General features: G+C 36.3%; 1 protein-coding gene, 1 long non-coding RNA gene and 1 pseudogene across 2 annotated transcripts; all 3 read left to right on the top strand.

The window, feature by feature from the left end:
* Positions 1-8,271: 8,271 nt before the first annotated feature.
* Positions 8,272-12,243, top strand: LOC143589174 (protein WVD2-like 5). Its single transcript, XM_077070009.1, has 8 exons — positions 8,272-8,294; positions 9,496-9,667; positions 9,710-9,874; positions 9,981-10,027; positions 10,347-10,397; positions 10,487-10,628; positions 10,706-10,813; positions 11,664-12,243. The coding sequence occupies exons 1-8, from the start codon at positions 8,272-8,274 to the stop codon at positions 12,075-12,077; spliced, it is 1,122 nt and encodes a 373-aa protein (XP_076926124.1). The 3' UTR covers positions 12,078-12,243.
* Positions 12,244-17,267: 5,024 nt separating this feature from the next.
* Positions 17,268-18,534, top strand: LOC143589173 (uncharacterized; annotated as a pseudogene).
* Positions 18,535-18,724: 190 nt separating this feature from the next.
* On the top strand, positions 18,725-21,088 carry LOC143589181 (uncharacterized). Its single transcript, XR_013145226.1, has 3 exons — positions 18,725-19,054; positions 19,972-20,299; positions 20,815-21,088. It is a non-coding gene; the product is annotated as an uncharacterized LOC143589181 (long non-coding RNA).
* Positions 21,089-25,487: the final 4,399 nt, after the last annotated feature.

Genomic DNA, 25,487 nt, shown 5'->3' with positions numbered 1-25,487 from the left:
TTGTTATCTATGTATTGTATTAAACTTGATTTCTCACCAACACGCAAGTGTTTGACGTTTATTTTAACACATGTTCAGGTTTGCAGTAGCTGTTTTGGAGCTTGTGGACACATAGGACGTTTTTACTTTTGGACCTAGATTAAAATGTATCAAGACAAGTTATTACTGTTCGAATATTTTGATTTATAATATATTGATTTATGTTGGTTTATTTATATCTTATGTATACGTTGCGCATGCGTGAATGAATATATTTATTAAATATTGACACCCAATAGTGTCACGAGTAATGAAACAATATGTGGCGCCCCGATGTATAATCCGCCTTTGGTCGGGGTGTTACAGATTGGTATCAGAGCTCGTTGACTTTAGGATAGGTGGTTAGACGTAACGGCCTAGAATACCTAAGAGTCCCTTCTTGCGCATGAGAGAAATCTCATGTTTGCGCGCTTATTGTTAATTACTCGTTATTTATGAATATGCTCGCGCTTGCGCGGTATATGATTTTATGTTTTATTACGCGATATTTCGATTTTTGTTGAATTTCGATTTTTATTGATTTTTCTTACATATTCGTTTGTTGGATTTGAAAATCCGAAAAGTCATGGTGATACATGAATAGTTGATTTTTAATTCCCATTTACGATTATGTTCTGAGGTTGGAGACTTGAAAAGTCATGGTGATACATGAATTGTCAACTTCCAATACTCATTTTCTCGTATATTTTATATTGAAGATTGAAAAGTCATGGTGATACATGAATCGTCAATCTCCAATACTCGTTTACTCGTACATTTTAAATTGGGAATTCGGAAGGTCATGGTGATACATGAATTGTCGATTCTTGATTCGAATTTGTTACCTTTATTAAGTCTGCATTTAGGGTCATTTATTTTACTTTAACTTTGGACAGTAACTGACTCCGTGAAACCAAGCTTTTCGAGGTTATACTTTGCGATAAAACCAAGATATTAAAAAAAATTAAAATTTTTATAGAATGCCTCCGCTATCTCGCCGATTTCAGAGAAGAGAAGCCTCGCGCATGCGTAGACAGCAACGTTCCCAGGAAATGGCCGCCGCGATAGCCCAAGCCTTGAGCCAAAATAATACCTCCAGTTATAACATTAAATCCTTTAACGCGGGTAACCCTCCAAAGTTCACAGGTCTTGAAGGAGCCACCGTGATGCTCCAGTGGCTTGAGAAAATAGAAAACACTTTCCTCCACACCCAATGCCCCTCAGACAGACGAACCCTGTATGCTTCCAGTGTCCTGGAATCTAGAGCGCTTACATGGTGGAATGGAGTAGCTCATGCGCGTGGCGCAGAAACTGCTTCTAACATGCCCTGGGAGGAATTCAAAGAAATTCTGACGCGAGAATTCTGCCCTCCCAACGAAGTTAAGCGCTTGGAGGAAGAATTTTGGAATCTTAAGCAATACAGCGGTGAAGCGCGCGAGTACGCGACGCGTTTCCACGAGCTAAGCTTACTGGTCCCTCACCTTGTTACCCCTTCACGCCGAGCCATAGAGAAATTCCTTGGGGGTCTCCCCATTGAAATTCAAGATTCTGTATGGGCCAGAAACCCAGTTACCCTCTCTGACGCCATCGAGTTGGCCGCTGTGCTCAGCGACAACCATGTCAGAGCAGGAACCCTGTTCCTGCGGGGAACAGAAAAGACCAAACTCACCAAAACTGTCTCTGAACCAACAGAAACCAAACCAGAACCCTCAAACCGTAACAACCTCAAGCGCAGGCGCAAGGCCTATGCGCTTACCAACCCGCCCATTGTCCAGCAACCCATCTACCAACCTCCAGTTTATGCGCCTAACCCACTGTCAGCCTACCCAACACCTCCTATAGTCCACAACTATGCCTTAACCAATCCAGCACTCCCTGCCCCGCCACCTAAGAAACCTTACACAGGAAATCAACCTTTTTGCCCAACCTGTAGACTTCACCACCCAACCCAAACCCCGTGTCGACAATGTAACCGATGTGGCCGCGTTGGTCACTCTGCCGAGTTCTGTAGAATCCCTCCCGCCAACCCAATTGCGCCAACACCACCAGTCTACCCGCAGAATCCACAACCAACCTACCAAAACCCACGACCCAGGTCGTGCTATAACTGCGGTGATCCCAGTCATTTCCGGAACGCGTGCCCGAGACTACAAGTTCAGATTACACAAGCGAATCCGGTGAACCAGGTTTCGAACCAAGTAACGCGTGGACGAGCTTTTAACATAACCGCGCACCAAGCGCAAGCGAATAATGACGTAGTTAATGGTACATTTTTGCTTAACGGATTTTATGCTTCTGTACTTTTTGATACTGGCGCCGATCGAAGTTTTATCTCTCGCGCCTTTGAGCAGAAGCTTGCGCGACCGCGCGATAACTTAAAAGAAGATTTTTCAGTTGAATTGGCTAATGGTGAAACTGTTTTAATTAACTCTGTGATTAAAGACTGTACGCTTAACCTTAACGAAAACGATTTTCTGATCGACCTCATCCCCATGCCTCTTGGAAGCTTTGATGTTATTATTGGTATGGACTGGCTCTCGATTAATCGCGCCGAAGTTATTTGCGCCAAGAAGTTGATTCGCATTCCTCGAGAAAATGGTGATCTTCACATCTACGGCGAAAAACCCTCCAGTGGTCTTAAGCTTATGTCTTGCGCCGAAGCCCAAAGACTCATGCGGAAGAAGTGTGTTGCATTCTTAGCCCATGTGGTTAAACCCAATGAAGGAAAGAAGAAGCTTCGCGATATCCCTGTTGTGCGTGATTTCCCTGAAGTTTTTCCTGATGATCTTCCTGGTATCCCTCCCGCTCGTGAAGTCGAGTTCCGTATTGATCTTGTCCCTGGTGCTTCCCCCGTGGCTAAATCTCCTTACCGTCTTGCGCCCGCTGAGATGCAAGAATTGGCAAGTCAACTTCAAGAGTTGACCGCTAAAGGATTCATTCGCCTTAGCTCTTCGCCCTGGGGTGCTCCGGTGTTGTTCGTTAAAAAGAAAGATGGATCGTTTCGCATGTGTATTGATTACCGCGAGTTGAACAAACTCACCATTAAAAACCGGTATCCCTTACCGCGTATTGACGACCTCTTTGATCAACTCCAAGGTGCCTCTTGTTTCTCGAAGATTGATCTCCGCTCTGGTTATCACCAGTTGCGCATCCGCGATGAAGATGTTCCGAAGACTGCTTTTCGAACTCGTTATGGCCATTTTGAATTCTTGGTCATGTCCTTCGGTTTAACCAACGCACCCGCCGTTTTCATGGATCTAATGAACCGGGTCTGTAGGCCTTTCTTGGATAAATTCGTGATTGTGTTTATCGATGATGTTCTGGTGTATTCTAAGACCAAGGCCGAGCACGAGCAACATCTTCGGTTGGTGTTGCAAAAGCTTCGAACCGAGCAGCTCTATGCTAAGCTTTCCAAGTGTGAATTCTGGTCTGATGAAGTACAGTTTCTTGGCCATGTTGTAAATAAGATGGGTATTCATGTCGACCCATCCAAAATTGAAGCAATCAAGAACTGGATTACGCCATCCTCTCCTTCTGAGATCCGTTCCTTTCTGGGCTTAGCTGGTTACTACCGGCGATTTATTTCGAACTTCTCAAAGATCGCTTTGCCTTTAACAGCTCTAACGCACAAAGGTAAACCGTATATTTGGGGCTCGAAGCAAGAAGAAGCCTTTCTAACGCTCAAGCGTTTGTTGTGTGAAGCTCCTGTTCTTGCGCTACCTGAGGGTAATGATGATTTTGTTGTGTACTGCGATGCCTCCAACCAAGGTCTCGGTTGTGTTCTTATGCAACGAGGCAAGGTTATCGCTTACGCATCAAGGCAACTCAAGGTTCATGAAAAGAATTATACAACTCACGATCTCGAACTTGGTGCAGTTGTATTTGCCTTGAAGATCTGGAGACACTACCTTTATGGTACTAAGTGTATCCTTTACACCGACCATAAAAGCCTTCAGCATATCTTTGATCAGAAGGAACTTAACATGAGGCAACGCCGATGGAACGAACTCATCAGCGATTACGATTGTGAGATCCGGTATCATCCTGGTAAGGCTAATGTGGTAGCCGATGCGCTCAGCCGAAAACCCTGCCAGCTAAACTGTATTTTGCCGCGCACGCATCTTCACTTTGCGCCGATTCAAAGCAACCTTGAATCGCGTATTCGTGACGCGCAGCGCGCATCCATCAGTAATGGTAACCTTCGCGCCGAGTTAGCGTGTGGCGCGGAAGCGCATTTTGTGCCTAATCTGAGTGGAATTCTCTGCTATCTTAATCGCATCTGGATCCCCTTTGATGAGAATCTTCGCGCTGATATCCTGAGTGAAGCGCACAAATCTCGATATTCCGTTCATCCTGGCGCTGATAAGATGTACAAGGATTTGCGCATTACTTATTGGTGGCCCGGTATGAAAAAGGATATTGCTGTGTTCGTAGCTAAATGTCTGACTTGTTCTAAAGTGAAAGCTGAACACCAACGCCCATCTGGTTTGCTCGAACAACCAGAAATTCCTACGTGGAAATGGGAATGTGTAGCGATGGACTTTATTACCAAGTTACCTTTGACAGCAAGCAAACATGATAGCATTTGGGTAATAGTGGATCGATTGACTAAGTCTGCTCACTTTCTGCCCATTCGTGAAAACTACCGTGTTGAGCAACTCGCGCAGCTTTATGTCAAGGAAATTGTCTGCCGCCATGGTACTCCTTTGAGCATCATATCCGATCGCGATGGCCGTTTTATATCTCGCTTTTGGAAATCTCTCCAATCTGCGCTAGGAACTCGCTTGGACATGAGTACGGCATATCATCCCCAGACTGACGGTCAGTCTGAGCGAACTATTCAAACTCTTGAGGATATGCTCCGATCTTGTGTTCTTGATTTTGGAGGTAATTGGGATTCACACCTGCCTTTGATTGAGTTCTCTTATAATAACAGCTATCATTCCAGTATCGGTATGGCCCCATTTGAAGCACTTTACGGTCGTAAGTGCCGCTCCCCGATTTGTTGGAGCGAAGTGGGTGAAACTCAAATCACAGGACCCGAACTTGTTCAAGAGACAACCGATAAAATCGCCAAGATCCGTGATCATCTGCTGACTGCCAGAAGCCGACAGAAGAGTTACGCAGATCGCAGGCGAAAGCCTCTCGAATTTCAAGTCGGTGATCTTGTTCTCCTCAAAGTGTCGCCTTGGAAAGGTGTTGTCCGCTTTGGGAAGAAAGGTAAGCTTGCTCCTCGATATGTTGGACCATTTAAGATTCTCGCGCGTGTAGGAAAAGTTGCCTACAGACTTGACCTGCCGCCCGCGCTCAGTAATGTGCATCCAACGTTCCATGTATCCAATCTCAAGAAGTGTTTAGCCGACGAGAACCTTCACATTCCACTTGATGAAGTTCAAGTTGATGAAACTATACATTTTGTCGAGAAGCCTGTTGAGATTATGGATCGCGAGGTAAAGCAAACCAAGCGCAGTCGTATCCCTATCGTGAAAGTTCGCTGGGAGTCCAAGCGCGGAGCCGAGTTTACATGGGAAAGGGAAGATCAAATGAAGATCAAGTACCCGCACCTGTTCTCTGCGCAACCTACTTCGAGATAAATTTCGGGACGAAATTTCTTAAAGTAGGGGAGACTGTGACATCTGCCCTGATCCGACCCGACCCAGGTACCCGTTTCTCTGACCCGATCTCTTTCTTTTATGATTTAATATTTATTTATACTTATATTTTACTTTTAATAATAATAATAATATATTTTCCTTCCCGCCTCTTTCTCTCTCTTTTTCTTTCCGCCGTCCCGTCCCTCTCCTTTTCTCTCTTTCCGCCTTCTTTTCCCTCTTGTCGCCGTCCCGCCCTTAAGCCTTGTTTCCCTCTTTTTCTTCTAACTCTTTTGTTCCTTCCCGCCTAAGGTTGTCTGCGCAGACTCCTTACAAGGAATCCTGCGTGAAGACCATCTGTTTCAGCGATACGCGAGACGAACTCTTCTCGCAGCGCGCTAAGAATTGTAATTCTTCTCGCAGCGCGCTAAGAACGGTAGTTCTTCCCGCGACGCGCTAAGGATTTGTAGTTCTTCTCGCAGCACGCTAAGAATCGTAGTTCATCCCTCGACGCGCGAAGAATTATAGTTCTTCCCGCGGCGCGCTAGGAATTCTAGTTCCTCCCGCGGCGCGCTAAGAAATGTGATTCTTCCCGCGACGCGCTTAGAAATGTAGTTCTTTCCGCGACGCGTTAAGGTTGTTTCTGTCTGCCTTCGCGCTCGCGCTCTCTTGACCTTCTGTGTCTGCCTTCGCGCCTTAGCCTTCTCGCGCTGAACCCTTTTAGTTTTCTTCTGTTGAATCTAGCCGTTTGCTTTTGTGTTGTCTTATCTTTTGAGCTGTTGACCTAATCTGCTTTATGTCTGAAAAGTTACTTTCGGCGCAGCATGCGCGCCAACCCCATTGGTTGGCAGATAAAGTGACTGACATAATCTTTTGAGATCTGCTTTTGCCATGCTTGACCAGTACCTTTATCTGACCCGCCCATGCTTTTTACTGTTCCCTGTCAGCTTTATCTTGCCCCCTGCAGCTGCCATATCTTTTGATATCTTTTGTTATCTTTTGTTTTGTCTTGTTCTGTTTGTCTTGAGATCCTTTCCCCTTTTCTAGGGATTATGTCTCCTAGGATTTCTCTATAAATAATAATCTTATTTTTCTTAACACTACACACACAAAACACTTAATCTCTCCTGTTCTCTTGCTCCTTGCTCTCTCTGCCGCCTCCTCTCTGCCTCCGTCTTCCTCTCCGTTCTGCCCTGCTTTTCCGGTAATATATATATTATATATAATAATTTACTTATTAATTATGCTAACTTATAATCAAGACTTAAAAACAGATCGTTAAAACTATAATCTTTAATTATAGGTTAACTTGTGCTTGCTTAAAGTTGGTTCTTGCTTTATCTTACACCGCACCGTTTATCAAGTGAGTAATCTCGTATCTAATCCCTTTTTACTTTTAATGTTTTGGGATGTTCATGTGTTCGTACAAACTTAGAGTCTTAAACTTGTTTATGAACTTTAGTCGCGCAGTATCCCATGTGTTGAGGACGTTTACTTGGCTGTTTATTTGTATGTGTGTATCATTAACCGCTTTGTTCGGCCTATTCCGAAGTTTTCATGGATCCATTAGATGAACACGGGAGACCTATCGTTTACGGTTTTCTTGTTTTACACTTGCACAGATGTTTTCTCGTTTTTGTGCTCAATTGGGAGCACGGATTGAACTATGAACTATGAGCTATGATCTATTTAGGCTTGATCACAATCTGATTGCACCCTTGTTAAACACCAGACATACACGTGTTGCGCGCAGATTTATTGTTATCTATGTATTGTATTAAACTTGATTTCTCACCAACACGCAAGTGTTTGACGTTTATTTTAACACATGTTCAGGTTTGCAGTAGCTGTTTTGGAGCTTGTGGACACATAGGACGTTTTTACTTTTGGACCTAGATTAAAATGTATCAAGACAAGTTATTACTGTTCGAATATTTTGATTTATAATATATTGATTTATGTTGGTTTATTTATATCTTATGTATACGTTGCGCATGCGTGAATGAATATATTTATTAAATATTGACACCCAATAGTGTCACGAGTAATGAAACAATATGTGGCGCCCCGATGTATAATCCGCCTTTGGTCGGGGTGTTACACAGCGTGCATGGAGTGTACCAGATAGTCGCTTCAGTTCCAGTTTCAATCGTCCAGGCTTCAATTATGTACATTCATAGCCGGGAAAAAAACCTAAAATATTTGTTATTAGAAAAATTGGGGGGGGGGCTCAGTATTTTTGAGGCCTAAAGCCCTAGCTTAGTCCAATAAAGTTATTGGGTCGTCAACTTATGATGCCAAAAGTAACATAAATAAATCGATATTTATTTGGTAGGTTCGTTACAGGCGTTGTGACGACAATTGATTTGAACGTAGTCAGTATCGGAAGATTCGTTATGGTACTTGAACGATACCCAAAAAATAATTTCGTCAATTAACATATCCAAAACTAAAAAAATAGAAACACAACAAAAACACAGGCATTGTAGCAACAAGTTGACATATATTCAGTCAAAATTGATTAAGTTCATTAGGATAGCAAAACTAACATAAAAAAATGTTTTCATTATCGGCTAGGTTTATTATGATACCGGAACTAAACCAAAAAATTATTCTCCACTAATTAACATATTTGAAACAATAAGAAAACTAAAACAAAAACATGGATTGCAACAACGAGTTGAGGTTTCGCTTAGATTAATTAAGGTACCTAACAAAACCCAAAAAAATTTCATCAAATTATTAAAAAGGAAAAACAAAACATATTTACCTTAAAAAAACTTATAATATTTAAAATAGATAACAAAACAGATATAATGTAAATGAAAAAGTCAAAAAAAAGTATTTTTACAAACTAACCTAAGCTAGCTGAGCCTCAAACATGCGTTTGGTATTCTCTATGATTTAGAAATCAGACCGATCAAGCCACCATAAAACATAATAATAAAGGAAAAAAAACATATATACCTTAAAAAAATTAAAAAAACTTATAATAGTTAAAATAAAAACAAATACAGATATAATATGAATGAAAAATGTCAAAAAAAAAAAAAGTTTTAAAAGATAACCTAAGCTAGCTGAGTCTCGAACATGCGTTTGGCATTCTCTATGACTTGAAAACATACTCAAGCCACCATAAAACATAATAAACTTCTTTAATAAATAGTACGTAAACTACCACAATGATCAAGAAGATTTTTGACACCAACCGCTGATAATTCTAGTTATAATTTAACCAATTATTATTTTTCACACATTTACTAAACTCAAAAACCGGTTGAATGGCAATTTGGTCATTTCCCATAATAATTACCCACCATTTTGATCCATGATCTCCCTAAAATCTCTCCATCACTTTCATACCATTTGAATTTCAACCCAAATTCCATCTTTCTTAATTAAACTTCTTCTTCACAATCAAATTCAACGCTCAAACTTCATTCAATTCCTCAAACAAGGTACAAGACACTTATTATTCCTTAATATTTCATATTATTCCGTCAATTTGTTCATAAATTTGCTTCAATTTCTTCATTTTTGACTGATTCCGCACGTGGGTCAACCGTATTTGATCATCAATTTTGTTGGGTTATTCTTAATTAAACTTTAATTTAAAAAAAAATTGATTCTTGTTCATGTTCTTGGGTTTGTCCAGGAAGTAAACGACAACACTGCCGTCTTAATTTATTATTATTATTTTTTTTTGATCATTTGGTTTAAAACCCTTAAAACAGTAAACTTTTTTATTAATACTTGTCTAGGGTGTTTGATATTTTGTGGGTATGTTTTAAATCAAAGAATTAAGTGTGGTGTTTCTTGATCCATGTATTTTTAATTTTGTTCATGTTGTAATTAATTAAATTTATGTTTTTTTTTTGATAATTAGGATGGAATCTGGAAATGAGGTTGTGTTGGAAGATGAAATTGTTGTGGCTGTTAATGAAATTGATTTGAATAAAGAGGAAATTAAGTCATCATCAAAAGTTGAAGTTACTGAGAGTTCCATCAAGATTGGTGGTACCAATGGGGATACTAGTGCTTCCGTCCGAAAGCCAAGGGCAAAATTGTCCCAAAGTTCCTCATTTTCGGCTAAAACCTGAACACCACGAGTTGGGTCGAAGAGTGAGTCGACATTAACCAGTGAAACCGCCATATCAGCTTCGCATTCCGCCACTAGGAAGTCAAGTGCGAAAAGCGGTGGCACGGTTACCCGAAGAGCCACTATAGATTCGGTGACGAGTGTTAGCAAGTCAAGGGTAAATCTGGTATTTTTTTTAATTTGATTTTTGAGTAGCCTTCTAATTGTTTGATATATTTGTGTGTTCTTAGTGAATAACTGAATATTTTTGTTTGTTACTTTGTTTGTTTTAGGGTAAAAAAGCCAATGGAAATGAAGACCATCCTCCTAAAGTTTCAGTGTAAAATATGCAATTGAAGTGTTTTGGTCATTTTTGTAAATTGCAATTAGTAGAAATTTCATTCCATTTTTACCCTTCAAAGATATGCAACATTTAAACTTAAACTCCTTTTCTATAGATAGAAAGAAATATCAGGGGTATTAATGGAAAATGTGTTATTTGATCGCTCCTAGTTAGTCGTTTAACGTTTTGGATGTCGGATTTAGGAAGGTAGTTATTTGGTAATTAGTCTTAACAATTTACATTATGAAACAAGTTTGCAAATCTTAAAATGTAATAATAATTGTCGATTGATATTTGAGGTTATTTACATATGCAGATCATCATTGACAGTTAAACAAGACGATGACACTCATTCCACTTCCTCATCGTATTATCCTTAACTTACTTGCTTACGTTCATTGTTTGACCTTCTTTTCAAAATCTTGACTTTTTCATTGATGTCATTGTTAAACGAAGTGGTCAGCGTAGGAACAGTATCACCGGTTTTTCCTCCAGATTGGAAGAACGTGCTGAAAAGAGAAAACAGTTCTTTTCAAAGTTAGAAGAAAAAAGTCATGCAAAAGAAGTGGAAAAGACTAATTTGCAAGAAAAGTCAAAGGTAATAAATGTTGACTTTTTTGGTCAATGAAATTTCAAACAAATCAACATTTCTAAATTATTGGGCTATAAATGCAGGAAAGCCAAGAAGCTGAAATCAAGTTGTTAAGAAAGAGCTTGACTTTCAAAGCAGCACCAATGCCAAGTTTTTATAAAGAACATCCTCCTAAAGTGGAACTTAAGAAGGTATTTTATTTGAAATTACTATTTGCAGTTTGTCATTTTTTATCTGCACATCTGTGTAACAGTGTAAGTAACATGTAGTTTATGTGAAATTATTTATAAATTACTAAAAATAGGATACTATTAATGAATAATCCTTAAGATATGTTTTATATTGTAAATTAAATCGGATGGGTAATTTCTGCTCATATTTAAAACTTAAAAAAAGAAATTGACATGATATTAATAACTAGAATATGAACATTTGTATTTTTTTGTTGTAACAAAATATTAATATGCGAAAAAAGTAAAAACTAAAAAAAACTGAGTTAAACGGGTCATATTCGTGTCAACCATGAGTATTCGTGTTCATACATCTAACACGATTTTCAAAGTATTTTATGTCAAATTTATAACTTAAGAAGGAAACTGACATAAGATCTTTTATAACTAAAATGTAATTTGTTTCATAAAGATCTGTATTTTAGTTGCAAAAAGGTAATTTTAAGATATATGTGAAAAAGTAAAAACTAAAAAAACCCGGGTTAAACAGGTTGTAGTCGTGTCAACCCACTAGTATTCGTGTCATGTTCGTGTTCTTATGTCTGACATGATTTTTGATTCATGTCGGGGTTGGACCTGTCAACCCGCAAACAAGACCCATTTAGCCCCTAGTTTGTACAAAATTATTTCACCAACAGTAAGTTCATATAAAATATGCCGTAAGGTGAAGTTTGACTATGATGCCCTTGACCGAGCATTACACATCAAATTACTATTTTACCCTCGGTCTTTTTCTGATTTCATCTATGTGCAAGTAACATGTTTAGTTCATTTTCTGGCTTATAGTATGTTTTTATCTCTATGTCTATAGACACCCGTCACGCGTCCAAAATCTCCAAAACTAGGCAAAAACAAGAGCTCGGTGGCTTCAGTGACCCGGTCCGTGGCGACTGTGGTCCCACGAGTCAGGGACCAGCCTACATCAAGTGCGGCCAACCATAGCAAAGACACTGCTGCGTCCAAGAAACCTGTTAAAAAACCCGAAACCAACACCCCACCTTCAAAGACTGGAGTCAAACCTGAAAAGTCAACAGAAATACCTGCTAAACTTGAAGATCAAGAAAAGGACCAAGATTCCGATGAACAGTTTCAAGAAATTCAAGCCCCATCAGCGAATCCCCTCGAAGTTGAAGAGTGGATTGAAGTTAGTCCTCAAAAGAATGCAGTTGTGGAGGAATCACCCGATCAGGGTGCGGCACCTGGAGACGTGTCGGTTGGAAGTTAGAATGCACCTTGAGATTGTTCTTTATGAGTACTTGTAGTTACTAGGTTTATGATTTATGGGTTTGTGAAGAATTTTAAGGTTTTTGGGGTGTGAATTGTGAATATTGTGCTAAAAGATTGTTTTGTATATTTGGGCGTCTACAGGTTTTGCATCGAACTTTCTTTGTTGAACTTAAAAGGTTGTAATATGAAAAAAGACAAAACGTAAAAAAAATCTGTTCTTGAATAACTTTTGTAATTTCTCTTAATTATTAAAATATAAAGTGAATTTTTTTTGCAAAGACTAGTGTTAATTTGATGATACATTCATTTCTATACCAAAAATGAAAATAGTTGTGGAACTAAATATGTGATGAAGCAAGTATTTGGAAGACTAGCCAAAATATGTAGACTTTTGCAAAGTGTAAATTTGATGATGCAATTGTAGTCTCAGTATTCGTAGGTGCGTTTTACTTGCATTAGTTTTCTTTTGGTGGTAGGCTCATTGGTCAAATCGGTTGTTGAGAGCATTCCTTAGACCATCTGTAGTCGGCACATTTTGACAAAAGTTATGACAATCATTTATTTGCAATTGACTAGTTGGTCGATGACGACCTGAAGGAAGAGGCGGTTACGAGTGCGCTTGTGCTCGCGACAAATTATATGAAATATCTTTGTTCTCTTCCACGCACGGTCTCGAAAAGAGAATATATTGTACGAGACCGTTTGGGCACGAACGCTCGTCTGATGGCAGATTACTTCAATGGATCGCCAATATTTAGAGTCCAAAAACTTTTAGGCGTCGCTTTTGGATGTCTAAAACGTTTATTTTTGGGCATTACCAAAGATTTGGAGTGCGAGTATGATTCCTTTAAGCAAAAACCGGATGGTCGAGGGACGTTAGGATTCACCGCTATTCAATGTATACTTCAGCATGCGAGCTCGCCTACGGAAACACGGCCAACATTAACACAAGTACCTAAAGATGGCCGAGAAAACAACTCGAGACACCTTAGAGTATTTCTGCTACGATATTTTATTATGTTTTTTAAATTATATCACTCAAATTATTAATTGTTTTTATTAATTATTTTATACAGGAATAATAATACTATATGCTCCACATTATCTAAGAACGTCTAATTGGAACGACCTACAACGGATTAACCAGGCACATACAAGGGTGCATGATTTACCCGACATGATCGGAAGTATAGGTTATATGCATTGGGATTGGGCTAATTGTCCAACAACATGGCAAGGTCAATACACACGTAGTGACCAAAATGGACCAACGATCAGTCTTCAAGCAGTTGTTTCATGCGACATTTGGATTTGGTCACCGTTCTTTGGTGTCCCGGGATCCAACAATGACATAAAGTTTTGAAACAGTCATTTTGTGACAGATGGTTACATCTCCATTCCCATAGTATTCACTTCGTTTGGGCTAATGATAACTACTACCGACACGATTATTATGTGGGTGATGGGATATTTCTGGAGTATTCTATTGTCAAGAAAATGTTTCGAAACCCGATCACCTAAAATAGAGAGTATTTTAAGTACAAGAGTCTTCTCGAAAGAACATCGAGAGGTGGTTAGGGTTCTTCAACAACGCAGGGCCGGCCCATAGGGGTGGCGGGGTGGTCGACAGGCACGTGCCCGACACCCCGTTAGGCCCGAATTTTTTTTTAAATCATATTTATTTTTATTAAAAACAATTTGTATATTTAATGTTTAAACTCAATTACATGACCATTAACTTGGTCTAATGGCAAGGGGATATTATTCTCAACTAAAAGGTTATGAGTTCTAGTCTTATTTGAGACATGTTTAATCCTATTTTTATACAAAAGTTTTTTACACAACCCAAATTATAACCAAGTAAACTCATATAAAAATTTAATTGTTTAAACCAACAAAATACCCATTTTTAATTAAGGCCCAAAAAAAATTTCGCATTCGGCCCAAAATTTTTTTTTGCTTTCTCGGAGCCGGGCCGAACAACGTCGGCATTTTGCTAAAAATTCATGTCGTTTACGGATATTGGAAAAATGAAAAGGGCTGTGTATATGTATATCATATTACATAAGATTATCGAAGATGATGAAAGAGTAATATGTCTAGCTTATATACCTGATGATGGTCCACCACAAACTCCAGCAATCATAGAGAAGAGATTGGAAAACGTGTATTTCCTACATTCGAAGAAATACATAATGTTCTTAAGGCGAATTTGGTCCAACATGCTTGGATGTTTTGTCACATTCCAGGTGAAGGTGAAAACGAAGACAAAGACCCGTGTGTGGGTGGGGGGGGGGGGGCGTTGAAGACGAAGACGAGTAGTTTTTTTATTGTAATTTTTATTCATTTAATGAAATATTGTTTGTTTCATTTTATTAAAAGATTAGAAAATTAAAATAATTAGGTAATAATCGAGTAATAACTGTTTGGACAGTTGCGAAGCTCTCACAATACCAAAACGCAAAAATAATATTTGCCATTCATAATAATCGTAATTACATATAATTTAATTATGACTAAAATGTGAAAAATATGTTGTATTTGATGAAAAAACTCATTTTTTTTTATTTTTTTATCAAAAATTTTCCAACAAACATTTTCTTAAAAAATAATGAACGCCAATGGAGTTTTTAATGAAAATCAGAATAAAATAGAACAAAACATGATCAAGAAATCATGTATACGAACGAAGAAGAATATGATCAAGAATGAGAACTCGTTAAGTTATATATATATATATATATATATATATATATATATATATATATATATATATATATATATGGGTAGGTTAAAATAAAAAGAGATAGTTTCCTAGGAATACTAAGAATAAATCATAGCCATTGGATCATGTTAATCAATGGTTGAGATTTAAAATCACCAATAACCGACATAGTTTCCTATAATTACTCTTTAATCATTATAACCGACATAGTTTCGTAGAATTATTCTTTCATCATCATTTGTAATGCCAAATGTTAAAAATTGATTGGTTCTTACCATTCCTAGGAAACTCCTTATTCGAACCATTTTATATATATATATATATATATATATTACATTATAATACGTATAGGCACCTTTTCATCTTCCTTGTTGAGACGCCGTAAAATTGAATGGTCCATTAAGTCTCCGACTAGATTCCTGCCTAACGTCAACGATTCCGGCGAATTCAAGCAACAAATGGTATGGACACATCACATTACATTACATTACCTTATCACATCTTATATTTTCTAGCAATCTCTTAATATACACTTATATTCAAGAGCAATCTAGTCTGATTCTCACGCCGGAGGGTGGTCACAAGGAGGTACCCCCTTCTAAGTGACGAGCTCACGGTGTCTGTTTTGCAGGTCACCAGAAGAACCATCTTTGTCGGACATAACCCCTCGTGGGAAACATCTATTTAACCCCCAGATTATCTGTAATCTGTCCGGGTCTTACAGTGTTTCTTCAATATTACAAACTTTTTGTTTTATGTTTGCACTATCATGATTTTTAGCACTTACATCATTAATTCGTGTCTCTGTTAAATTCAGCCACCGCTCTGTTTCAACACATTCAGTCAAGTCGCTCCTCCATGCCCACTGCGGCTTATGGTCGTTCCTCCAATTTTAACGATTAGGTATGATTCTTCTCATTTATTACTACTATATATGAAATCTATTAGAAGCCCTAAAACACTATCAATTCTAATCGATCTCCTGCTAACATTAGTTAGGTTAGACTATGTACTAATTGTATTTGGCATTAACATGGTGTAATGAGGGATGTCAGTGCTTTCACAGAGCCTTTGAACAGCGAGCATTATCTCTGTTTAATTAGCCTGGTTACATTCCAATTTCTTTAATTTTTTTGAATCCCAATTTTGTTAATTTATATTTGTTATATTTCCTTCAAGTTAAACCATTTACCCTAATTTTATATCTAACAATAAGATTCGACGGTGATTTTGAGTTTAGGTGAGCATGGATGATGATGACAATGGCGACAAACGAATATGATATCCATCTTGGTCATCCGCTGATAATGGTACTATGTGAATATGCACGGTGGTGAACAACATCATCACTCGGTAAAATTTTTTATCCATGTTGACAGTAAGCATAGTTGTTATTTCTCTTGTTCGGATGTCTAATTCTGATTTTAGAGTTCATTTACTTTCTAGATTCACATCTGTTTAAGTAAGACCCGTTTGTGTTTTCTAATATTGGGTCACTTCTTTTTGCATTTAAATGTTTAAGTTTGTCCATCAGTTTGCTCAAAAGTAGTTTCTCCAATAAGACCTTATAGTCTTTTGTCCCCCAACATCCCATATGTTAAGGGTGTACATGCCATTATATTTCACTTACTTCTATAAAACAAGTTCCATAGTTACACTACCAAAGCCCTCCAAAGGTAATGATCAAGAATTAAAGCATAAAATCAAGTGGGCTGTAGACCTTTACAATTAGATTATGAGTTCAGATCTAAAGACATACTCCTATTATGCATTGACCGATTTTTGGGAAAAAAAATTATAACAAAAGGCTCCCTTCACTAACATCATTGGGGATTAAACTTATCTATTTGCATAAACACACGCATACATAACGAACTTTAGCAATTCAGGAATAAGTGACCAATTTGTATGAACCATTGTAGTTATTGAACAGAAATGTAAAAGGAAGCTGGTTGTTATAACACCAAAGATGTAAAAGTGCTATTCTCATGCAAATTCGACACCATAGTCTAGCATCAAGAAGTGATCTGGCCTATATATATTAGTTACTTTCTATTTATTTGTTTGTTCTATATGTTATTTTTACAGTCCAGTTATTAAGTATATAATCATTACAGTGTTTGCATTGCTTAATAAAGTTTAAAGATGCCAGAATTAACTCTTGTTTTCGTTTCTATGTTTACAGATGTAAAGTTATTTTCTCTTAATTTTGATTTGTCTGTAATCAAATTGTTTTCAAATATCGGGCCACTACTTATTGCATTTAAACTTTTACGTCTGCCTTCTGAATTGACTTAAACAATTCTTTAATTATACTACATTGAATTCAGAATATATATAACTTTACTATGATCAACTCTATCTCTTTAGTATGATTTGATATTAGTTTATGTATTTTAATATATGTCTTAGCAAACACTCTATTATTATTATTATTGTTTGTAGTTGTTAAGTTTGTAAATAATGAAATATCATAGAGGGGTAACTCGGGCCTACAAGATGGAAAAGAAGTAAATTTGGATCTTTGAAAGGGAATGCATGATGATGGAGATCATATGAAGTTTGGATTTCTGATAGCTTACACAACATCCATTTTTCCCTGGGCGTACTCGAGTATGGTGATCATATAATAAAGCATATCAATTGGAATCTGCCAAAGACTCAATTTTTTCTTAATATACGGGTTTATGGGTTACTTATGAGTTGTGTCAAATAAATATACGGGTTTATGGGTTACCTATGAGTTGACCCGTTTAAATCCAACCCTAACACATTAACTTTCTTGTTAGGTTCATGTCATGGAAAAAAGATAGATGCGTTTGTTAAAAAAAAAATCAAACCAGAGGTTTCTTTCAAAAAAGTTATTAGTATGTGAAATACGATTACTAAAATCATATTATATAAAAACAGCTACACTATGTGTCTCGCGAGTTTACAGGATTGTGTGAAGGAGGTTGATGTGCTTCGGCAGGAGAATGAGGCTCATCAACAGACTCATCAACAGATCGCCAATGCTCCGTTAGGTCAATCGCTAAGTTGTTAGTCGGGATTCTTACAGCCATTTATATGATTAATTTAGATCTGATTTCCATTTGTCACTCATAGAATCATATTTCATTAGTCAATTTTGTTAAGTAATTTTGACTTTTCATGAGTCAGTTTCATAAACACAATGGCTACACTTTTAAACCAGAATCCATCACAAAATTCATGTGGATTATATACATTTATATTCTGCACATTTGACTTTACAGTTTACAATTAAATTCATGTATGTTGCTTAAAATGGAAGAATCCTTTATTCCTTTATTCATTTTTTTTCTAACCTTACCTAATAAAGCAAGTTGTTATAATTATGATTTCAACAGCAACTTGTGCATGTGCTTGGGGAGTAGAGAGCTGCAGAAGGATTGGAGTTTGATGTCTACAACCCGGGAATGTCGAAAACCGAGCTGTGTAACAAGTGGCAGGAGACTGGAACCTGTCCTTATGGAGATAACTGTCACTTTGCACATGGAATAAGTGAGCTGCGTCTTGTGATTAGGCACCCGCGCTACAAATCCGAGGTCTGTCGTATACTCGTATGGTTCTTGCTGGTGATGTCTGCCCTTATGGTCACCGTTGTCACTTTCGTCATGCTCTTACTGATGAGGAAATACTTATGGTTGTCAATCTACGCTACAGAGGTTATGCATATCAAGGGCGGTTTTTACAGTTTACAATATTTTAATTTCATGAAAACTAAACTAAGTGCACATTTGTGTAGATGGAGTAATTTAAGTATATAGCTTAGAAGTGATGTTTAATGAACTGATAAATGATGATTATACCATTTACAATTTAAGATGTTATGTTACATTTCTGGATTAGGTTTATGTAATTGATTTTGGATGTCATTTAATTGGAAATGAAGATTGTTACTTTTAATCGTTTTAAGGCAATAGTTGAAGAATTTGGATGCTGCATTTGTCTCTATCATTGTCTATTTTGTAGTTTAAATCATATAGTTTTTGTCCAATTGGCCTTCACTTGTGTCACCAGAACATAAAAGGTTGATTAGTTTTCGATTTGCCATTTTGATTTCTCATGCTCTAATTCTTGGTTTCAATCTGATTTTAGATTGTGTTGGCGCTGATTTATTAATCATACTCTGGTTGGATTAATTATACTCTACTCTGGTTGAATTAGAGTATTAAACTGAGTTCTGGTCTTCTGATATCAATCCTGGGCTATGGCTTCTTCGATTACAGGTATTGGACTTCTTGGATTTGTTACTTTGTTAATTGAAGATTCTTATAGAATTATGGTTTGTTATCATGTTATGGTTTTGTAATTTTTTGGTTCGATTGGTTAGTGATATATAGAGGAGAAGACAGACGACGAATCCTGTTAGATCCGTAGAAAACATTACTATAGAGGGGAGGAGGGGTAGAGGACGACCGAAATTGACTTGGGATGAGAGGATTAGGCATGATTTGATAGACCTAAACCTCTCCGAGGACATGGTTGAGGATAGGAATTCGTGGAGAAGTAGAATTAAAGTTAAGGATTTTTAGAGAGAATTGAATACCTTAGGGCTTAGACTTAACTTATTTAGTCCACATACCATAATGGTATTTCCCTTGCATATATTATTATTATTATTATTATTATTATTATTATTATTAGCTTTTATATAGCTGTTAAACTGTGATCTTATTATTAATATTATATAATAATATTAATATTAATATTAATATTATTATAATTAGTAGTAGTTTTTATATAACTGTTAAAATTTGATTTCCTTTATTTTGCTTTATTTTCCTTTATTTTGCTTCATACGCATGTTCTTAGAGCCGAGGGTCTCTCTGGAAGCCACCTCTTTATTCCTTTGGATAGAGGTACGGTGTGCCTACATCCCACCCTCCCCAGACCCTACTTATAGCTTTGCTGTCGGTGGGATTTTACTGGGCATGATTGATTGATTGATTGATTGGTTAGTGATATATGATTGGGTCTTAAATTTACTATGTTCGATTGTTTCATTTCGTTTTTCTTCTAAGCCGGCATGTTACGAATGTTCAAATTTACTCATTAATTAGAGTTGCAGTTTGGGTATAAGCTTAAGAATGATGTAATTAATGAATTACGATCTCTCTTTTTAATTTAAACTAATTATTTGCAGCCATGGATCGAGAAGACAATGCAAGCTGACGAGGATGATGGAAAAATATACGAGTTCGGAAGATAAACGGCCCAATATATAAATAAATAAGTGGGACGACTTAACGAAGGTGAAACACTGTAAAAATAAGGAATACTTTCAGATGACATTCTCAAATTGCTTGCATCTGATTAGAAGTATTCAATTTCCCAACTTTTGCATGTTTCTTTATTAAATTATAACAAACTAATTAAACTGTACTATTTTTTTGCTGCAAGAAAATTTCAATTCATACTCCAAGGAAGAAAACGATGACAAAAAATCAAGAGAAGAAATCCAAACGCTCAGGGTAATTTCTGGAAACTGTTTAACTGATTGTCTTACATGGTGCGAATCAAACATGGACTCAACTGTTTGGGTGGGTTTAGACTAAACGGGCTCAACTGTTTGGGTGGGTTTAGACTAAACGAGTTTTGGTGACCCCACAAATTTATGTAAGCGGGTTGTGATTGGTGTCAACTTGGTGGTTCATAGGTTGACCTGATCAACCCATATGTTTTAATAAATGTGTTTTTTGTAATTACTTAAAACTATTCGGGTTAAAAAAGTGGCATACTTTAAACAGTTTTTTATAAACTAACAATAATATGTAACTAGGATATTAAAGTTACCAGGCAAAAAAAAAAAGGGATTTTTTATAATCTTTTTTGGGTTAAACGGTTGGGATTTCTAATTAAAATGAGAATCAAACCGGAAACTGATTTGTAGAACCGATAACCGAGTCAAATACTAAACTCACAGTTAGCCAGTTCGGTTTGTTTACCCCCCCCCCCCCTAATTAACAGATGTGTTATGCTTTATCAGGTTTTTAGGTTTTTCTACACACTCTTAGTCGAGTTCATGTCAATCCTTGAATACACACACCATCTTTGGGTTTGACCCGTCAATTCGCGACCATGACTCGGGATAAAGTAACCGTTTTTTTGTAATTGTTTCACGAGACGGAGCCAGTTATTTTAAGGACATACCAGCGCCTCCATGTTTACAAAACTCATTGGAGTTTATGAAGAAAAGGAAAATAGTGTTATTTGGATATGTAGAAGTTTGGTTGACGATTCCGGTTTTGTTACGAAGGCAGGGATGCAGGTTAAATAGTTACGATAATAACCCTTGTTAAATAGTTTAAATTCATTTTAAAGATTGATAAATAAGTTATTTCATTTGTATGATCTTCTAAAAAAAATTAAAGATTTCTCTTTTTAAAGATGGTTGAGTGGAAATAGGACTGTAACCTAAACAAGGATTGCTGTTTGTTTTTTATTAATTGTTTTTGTTTTAGTGTAATTTCTTTGTTAATAGAATAACGTTAAAGTATGCATTAAAATGGTAACTTTACAAACTGTACATAACTTAAATCAAATTGTTTGTTGCCCAGTAGTGTAACATTGCTATTACAAACCTTTGTAATAGCACTATGTTTAACACAGAATCAGTCTCAACATTAACAATCGCAATCACGTGCTCTTTATACACCAAATTGCTAATACCCTTAACTCCATTGTTCCAAAATGCCCTTGAGATTATTATGTGATACACAATGTTTATTGATTAGTTACAAAAAAGGTTTTCCATAAGACGTGTGTCAAAAAAACCAACTTACTCAACATTGCAACAAAATTTGGAGGGCCAAATTTAAAGGTGTAGGTCACATAGATAAGATACTTTGATTGTACTTTAGTTTTGTCATAATTGAGATCAAGTTAATTTTATGTGCCCGTTAAATTATCTTTTCCCCAAATATTGCTAAATATATTTTGTTTTTTTTCATATCGTAAAGTAAACTATACCAAATAGACAATTTACTATAAGAAACGATGGTGCCATAACAAACCGGACCACGTGCTAACGACCAAATTCCTGTTAAGCCCCCGCCGCAACGCGCAGGAACTCTTACTAGTATATATATATATATATATATATATATATATATATATATATATATATATATATATAATTGCCTACAAAAGGAGGCCTCACGTCGCCCCCCTTCTCGTGCCACTAGATTGCTCCATTCGTGAATTCTGACTTCTCATACAATTACTCCTTTTAATTTCGCGGGTCATGGGCACTATCCGTGGATTTGGGTACCGTTTTAAGAAAATAGGTTATGATCTGGGTTATAACCTCTCATTCACTCCTTTGCTCATCTGCCTCAATTCTTCTTCCTCTCACCCTCAAACCCTAACTCTACAATTACTAGTCTATCTGCTAACGGAGAGGAAGTCCATGAATTCTCAAAACGCCGATATTCGTTTTCGAATTTCATTAATTTATTACAGGATCTTAAATCAATTAAATTGACTTTTGAAATCTTCGAATTTGAAATTTGTTTTCATGTTTCGTTAATTGACTCTATATTATTAACACACTGTTTTTTATTGTTTATTTTATCGATTTTTTTTCTTGTCTAAACATAGTTATTGATTTACACACTTTTATATTAAACACTAGGAATTTATATCATCATGTTTTTAGTTTCTTTGTTATGGTTATAAATGTTTCAAAGCAAGTCTGCATTCCTATTATTCAGCTAAATGTTTTCAAACATAATCTCATAATCAAATTATCATTTGGATAGCGTAAACATAGTTATTGATTCACTACTAGAAAATGAGGCTAATGCAACATTTTAAATGCAACCTTTTACAACTGTGTTGCATTAGACCCTAACACAACTTAATCAACATAAAGGTTGCATTAAAGGATCTAATGTAACCTTTTTTATAAAAGGTTGCAAATCTTTATTGAAATTACAACTTTTTTCTTAAAAAGTAGCAAATTATATTGAAATTTGCAACTTTTATCAAAAAGGTTGCAACCATTCCCCCACACTGCCACACAAGACATACAAAATATATATGGGATCAAATCCTCTCAAAACTACAAATGACGAAAATGTATACCGGCATTATATTATTTGGGCTCGTTATGTACGTGTATTACAAAATAATAAAAGTATATGTACCATGGTTTACACATTTATTTAAAAAAATACACAGTTTCATACTTAGTATTTTAAAGAAAAGTTTAAAAAGCATAATAATTATTTTAGTAAAGCTTTAAAATGATTCCATAATAAAGCTTTAAAATGATTCAGATAGTCTATAATACAACAGTGCATAAATGGAATCAACTTGCAACCTATTTAGATGTATCCATAAGCTAAAATTGCCAAAAACAATAAAACGAACATATACGTCTACAGTCAATATTAATACTTTCATAATATTTAACTACAAGTAGATTTTTCATAATATCCGGGTTTGGGTTGGATATGATGGGTAAGACCGGTTCCTTAAATAGTTCGATTAGTTCGATTAGGGTCAGAACGAGTCGATACAAAAAGGGTTAAATTAGTTCGATTCGTGTCGATACGCTTTTGAGTCGAAAAAGATCAGGTTATAACATGTTTCAGATTAGAACAATGCATGTTCAAAAAGGGATTCATATCAAAATATGTTGGCTTAAAAAATTATCTATTTGAAATTACTGTATATTTCAGCTTTGTTTCTTGATTTTCGACATTATTTACAATCTTACTGCTTTTCCATGAATTACACGTCTACATTTAGGTTATGTATGCACTGTCATCAGGTGAATCATGTCCCGACACTGATTATGCGGTTGATGTTAGGTTGTGCGCCCATTCCGTCGCACCACGCGGGAACCCAGCTAGTTTTATTAAAAGCTTCTGCTGCTCTGCCAAACACCTAAATATAAAAAAAGCTAAAGCTAACAGGAACCAGCTTCCAGCTCATAGCTACTGGGAGCAGATAGTTTTGCCACACATGCCGTTAGTCTCATTTCCCCCCTTTCTTTGCAGTTCGCCCCTTCCTGTATGACATTTCAAAGAGCACCAGAAATTAAGGATGCACGCTAATGGCAACGTTTGAGCTCTTTGGATCATTAACTATCGACAAATTGTCTCTCTCTTGGTAATTTTTATCGCTATATTCGTAAATTAGGGTTTCATGTTTGTTTTAATTTTACAGATACGACTTACCCCCCTCCCTAGAGTTTTTGGGGAAAGTTAGATACCGAAGATCTCTTTGTGGTTCAGGCAACTCACAGTTGATAATGATATGAGACTAAATTCGGAAAGGGGCATCAAATCTACCCATGTCACGGTAGGCAATTCTTTTGGTTTTTTTGTTGTACAATGTTAGCATCTGAGATTGCACACAACTGATTTAATATAAAGTTCACATTTTCAATCTATTATAAACCCCGTCAAATTGACTACCATGTCCATGTGCTCTTTTACTTTCTAGATATTGACGTTAACCTATCATAATTCAAATTTTGCCTACATTAGTTTCAGTTGTTAGCAAAGCACATTAGACAATCTTATTGTTAAGTTGTGAGCAAATTACATTCTAGAACCTTAGTTTTTAGCAAAGTACATTATACAACAGTCTTCATAAGTTCAAGACTCAAGAAAAAAAGTTTTTTTTTGTTTGTTCCATCAAAATTGCCGTTATCATTATAACATCCAACTTTGTTGATTCTCCTTACAATTTCTTCACCACATAGGTAAGTTTCTTCTACATCTGTTTTTATAGCCAGTTTTTTATGTTATTCTGACTATAATATTTTACGGTTCAACTATATATATATATGCATGTGTGTGTGTGTGTGTGTGTGTTAGATGTTAATCCATTTTTTACTATGATCACAACAGTATTGCAGTATGTTAGTTGATGAATGATATTGTTTTTCTTTGTATGAAAGACACATAGCTTCTGAAAATTGTAATAGTAGGATCTGTCAAGTAGATATAATATTGCTTAGTATTTATCTATTTTTGTATGGCTAATATTGCTTAGTGTTTATCTATTTATCTATAATTTGCAGTATAGCCGCTTAGTTTTCTTAATTTAATTCAAGTAGGTATAATATTGTATGGTTATCTTCAATATATATATATATGCTCACTTCTGTATGTTTCTCTAAGTGTGATATTGTATGGCTAAATTGCAATATAACCAGATACGTATTGTTAATTTAACTAAACAAAATTGCTTTTGATCAGCTTTTTATAAGATCAGTTTCACACCTGTATGTGCGTGTATATATGTTCAATTTTTTATATTTCGTTTGAATCTTGAGTTTGAGTAATTTTTAACTTTTGATATTATAATAGGTTATATGTAGACAAATGGATATAGATCAGTATGTGCACACCAACTGAGAGGCTGCTGGGATTGTTCATGTCTTTAGCAAAAGGTTTGCTACTTTGCTTTATTTTATTATAATATATATGCTACACATTTGCTTGCAATATTTGTTTTCTTTGGAGTGATTAATCTTATTAGGCATGTGTTTACTAGTAATAACAAATTGATAACAATGTTGTCAAAACATTTTTTCCAAAATTATTGCAGCTAACGAGTTTGAAATAATCTTTTTGTGAGACAATCCCTTTTTTACTTGTGAATTTTTTGTAGTGCTAGTGAGCTGCACAAGCTTTTGTCACA

The sequence above is a fragment of the Bidens hawaiensis genome, unplaced genomic scaffold (genome assembly GCF_021521415.1).
Source record: "Bidens hawaiensis isolate Kalapana, Puna unplaced genomic scaffold, B.hawaiensis_p1.1 tig00037262_1, whole genome shotgun sequence".
Taxonomy (NCBI): domain Eukaryota; kingdom Viridiplantae; phylum Streptophyta; class Magnoliopsida; order Asterales; family Asteraceae; genus Bidens; species Bidens hawaiensis.
Note: the sequence above shows the minus strand (reverse complement) of the source record. Positions and strands in the feature narration are given on the sequence as shown.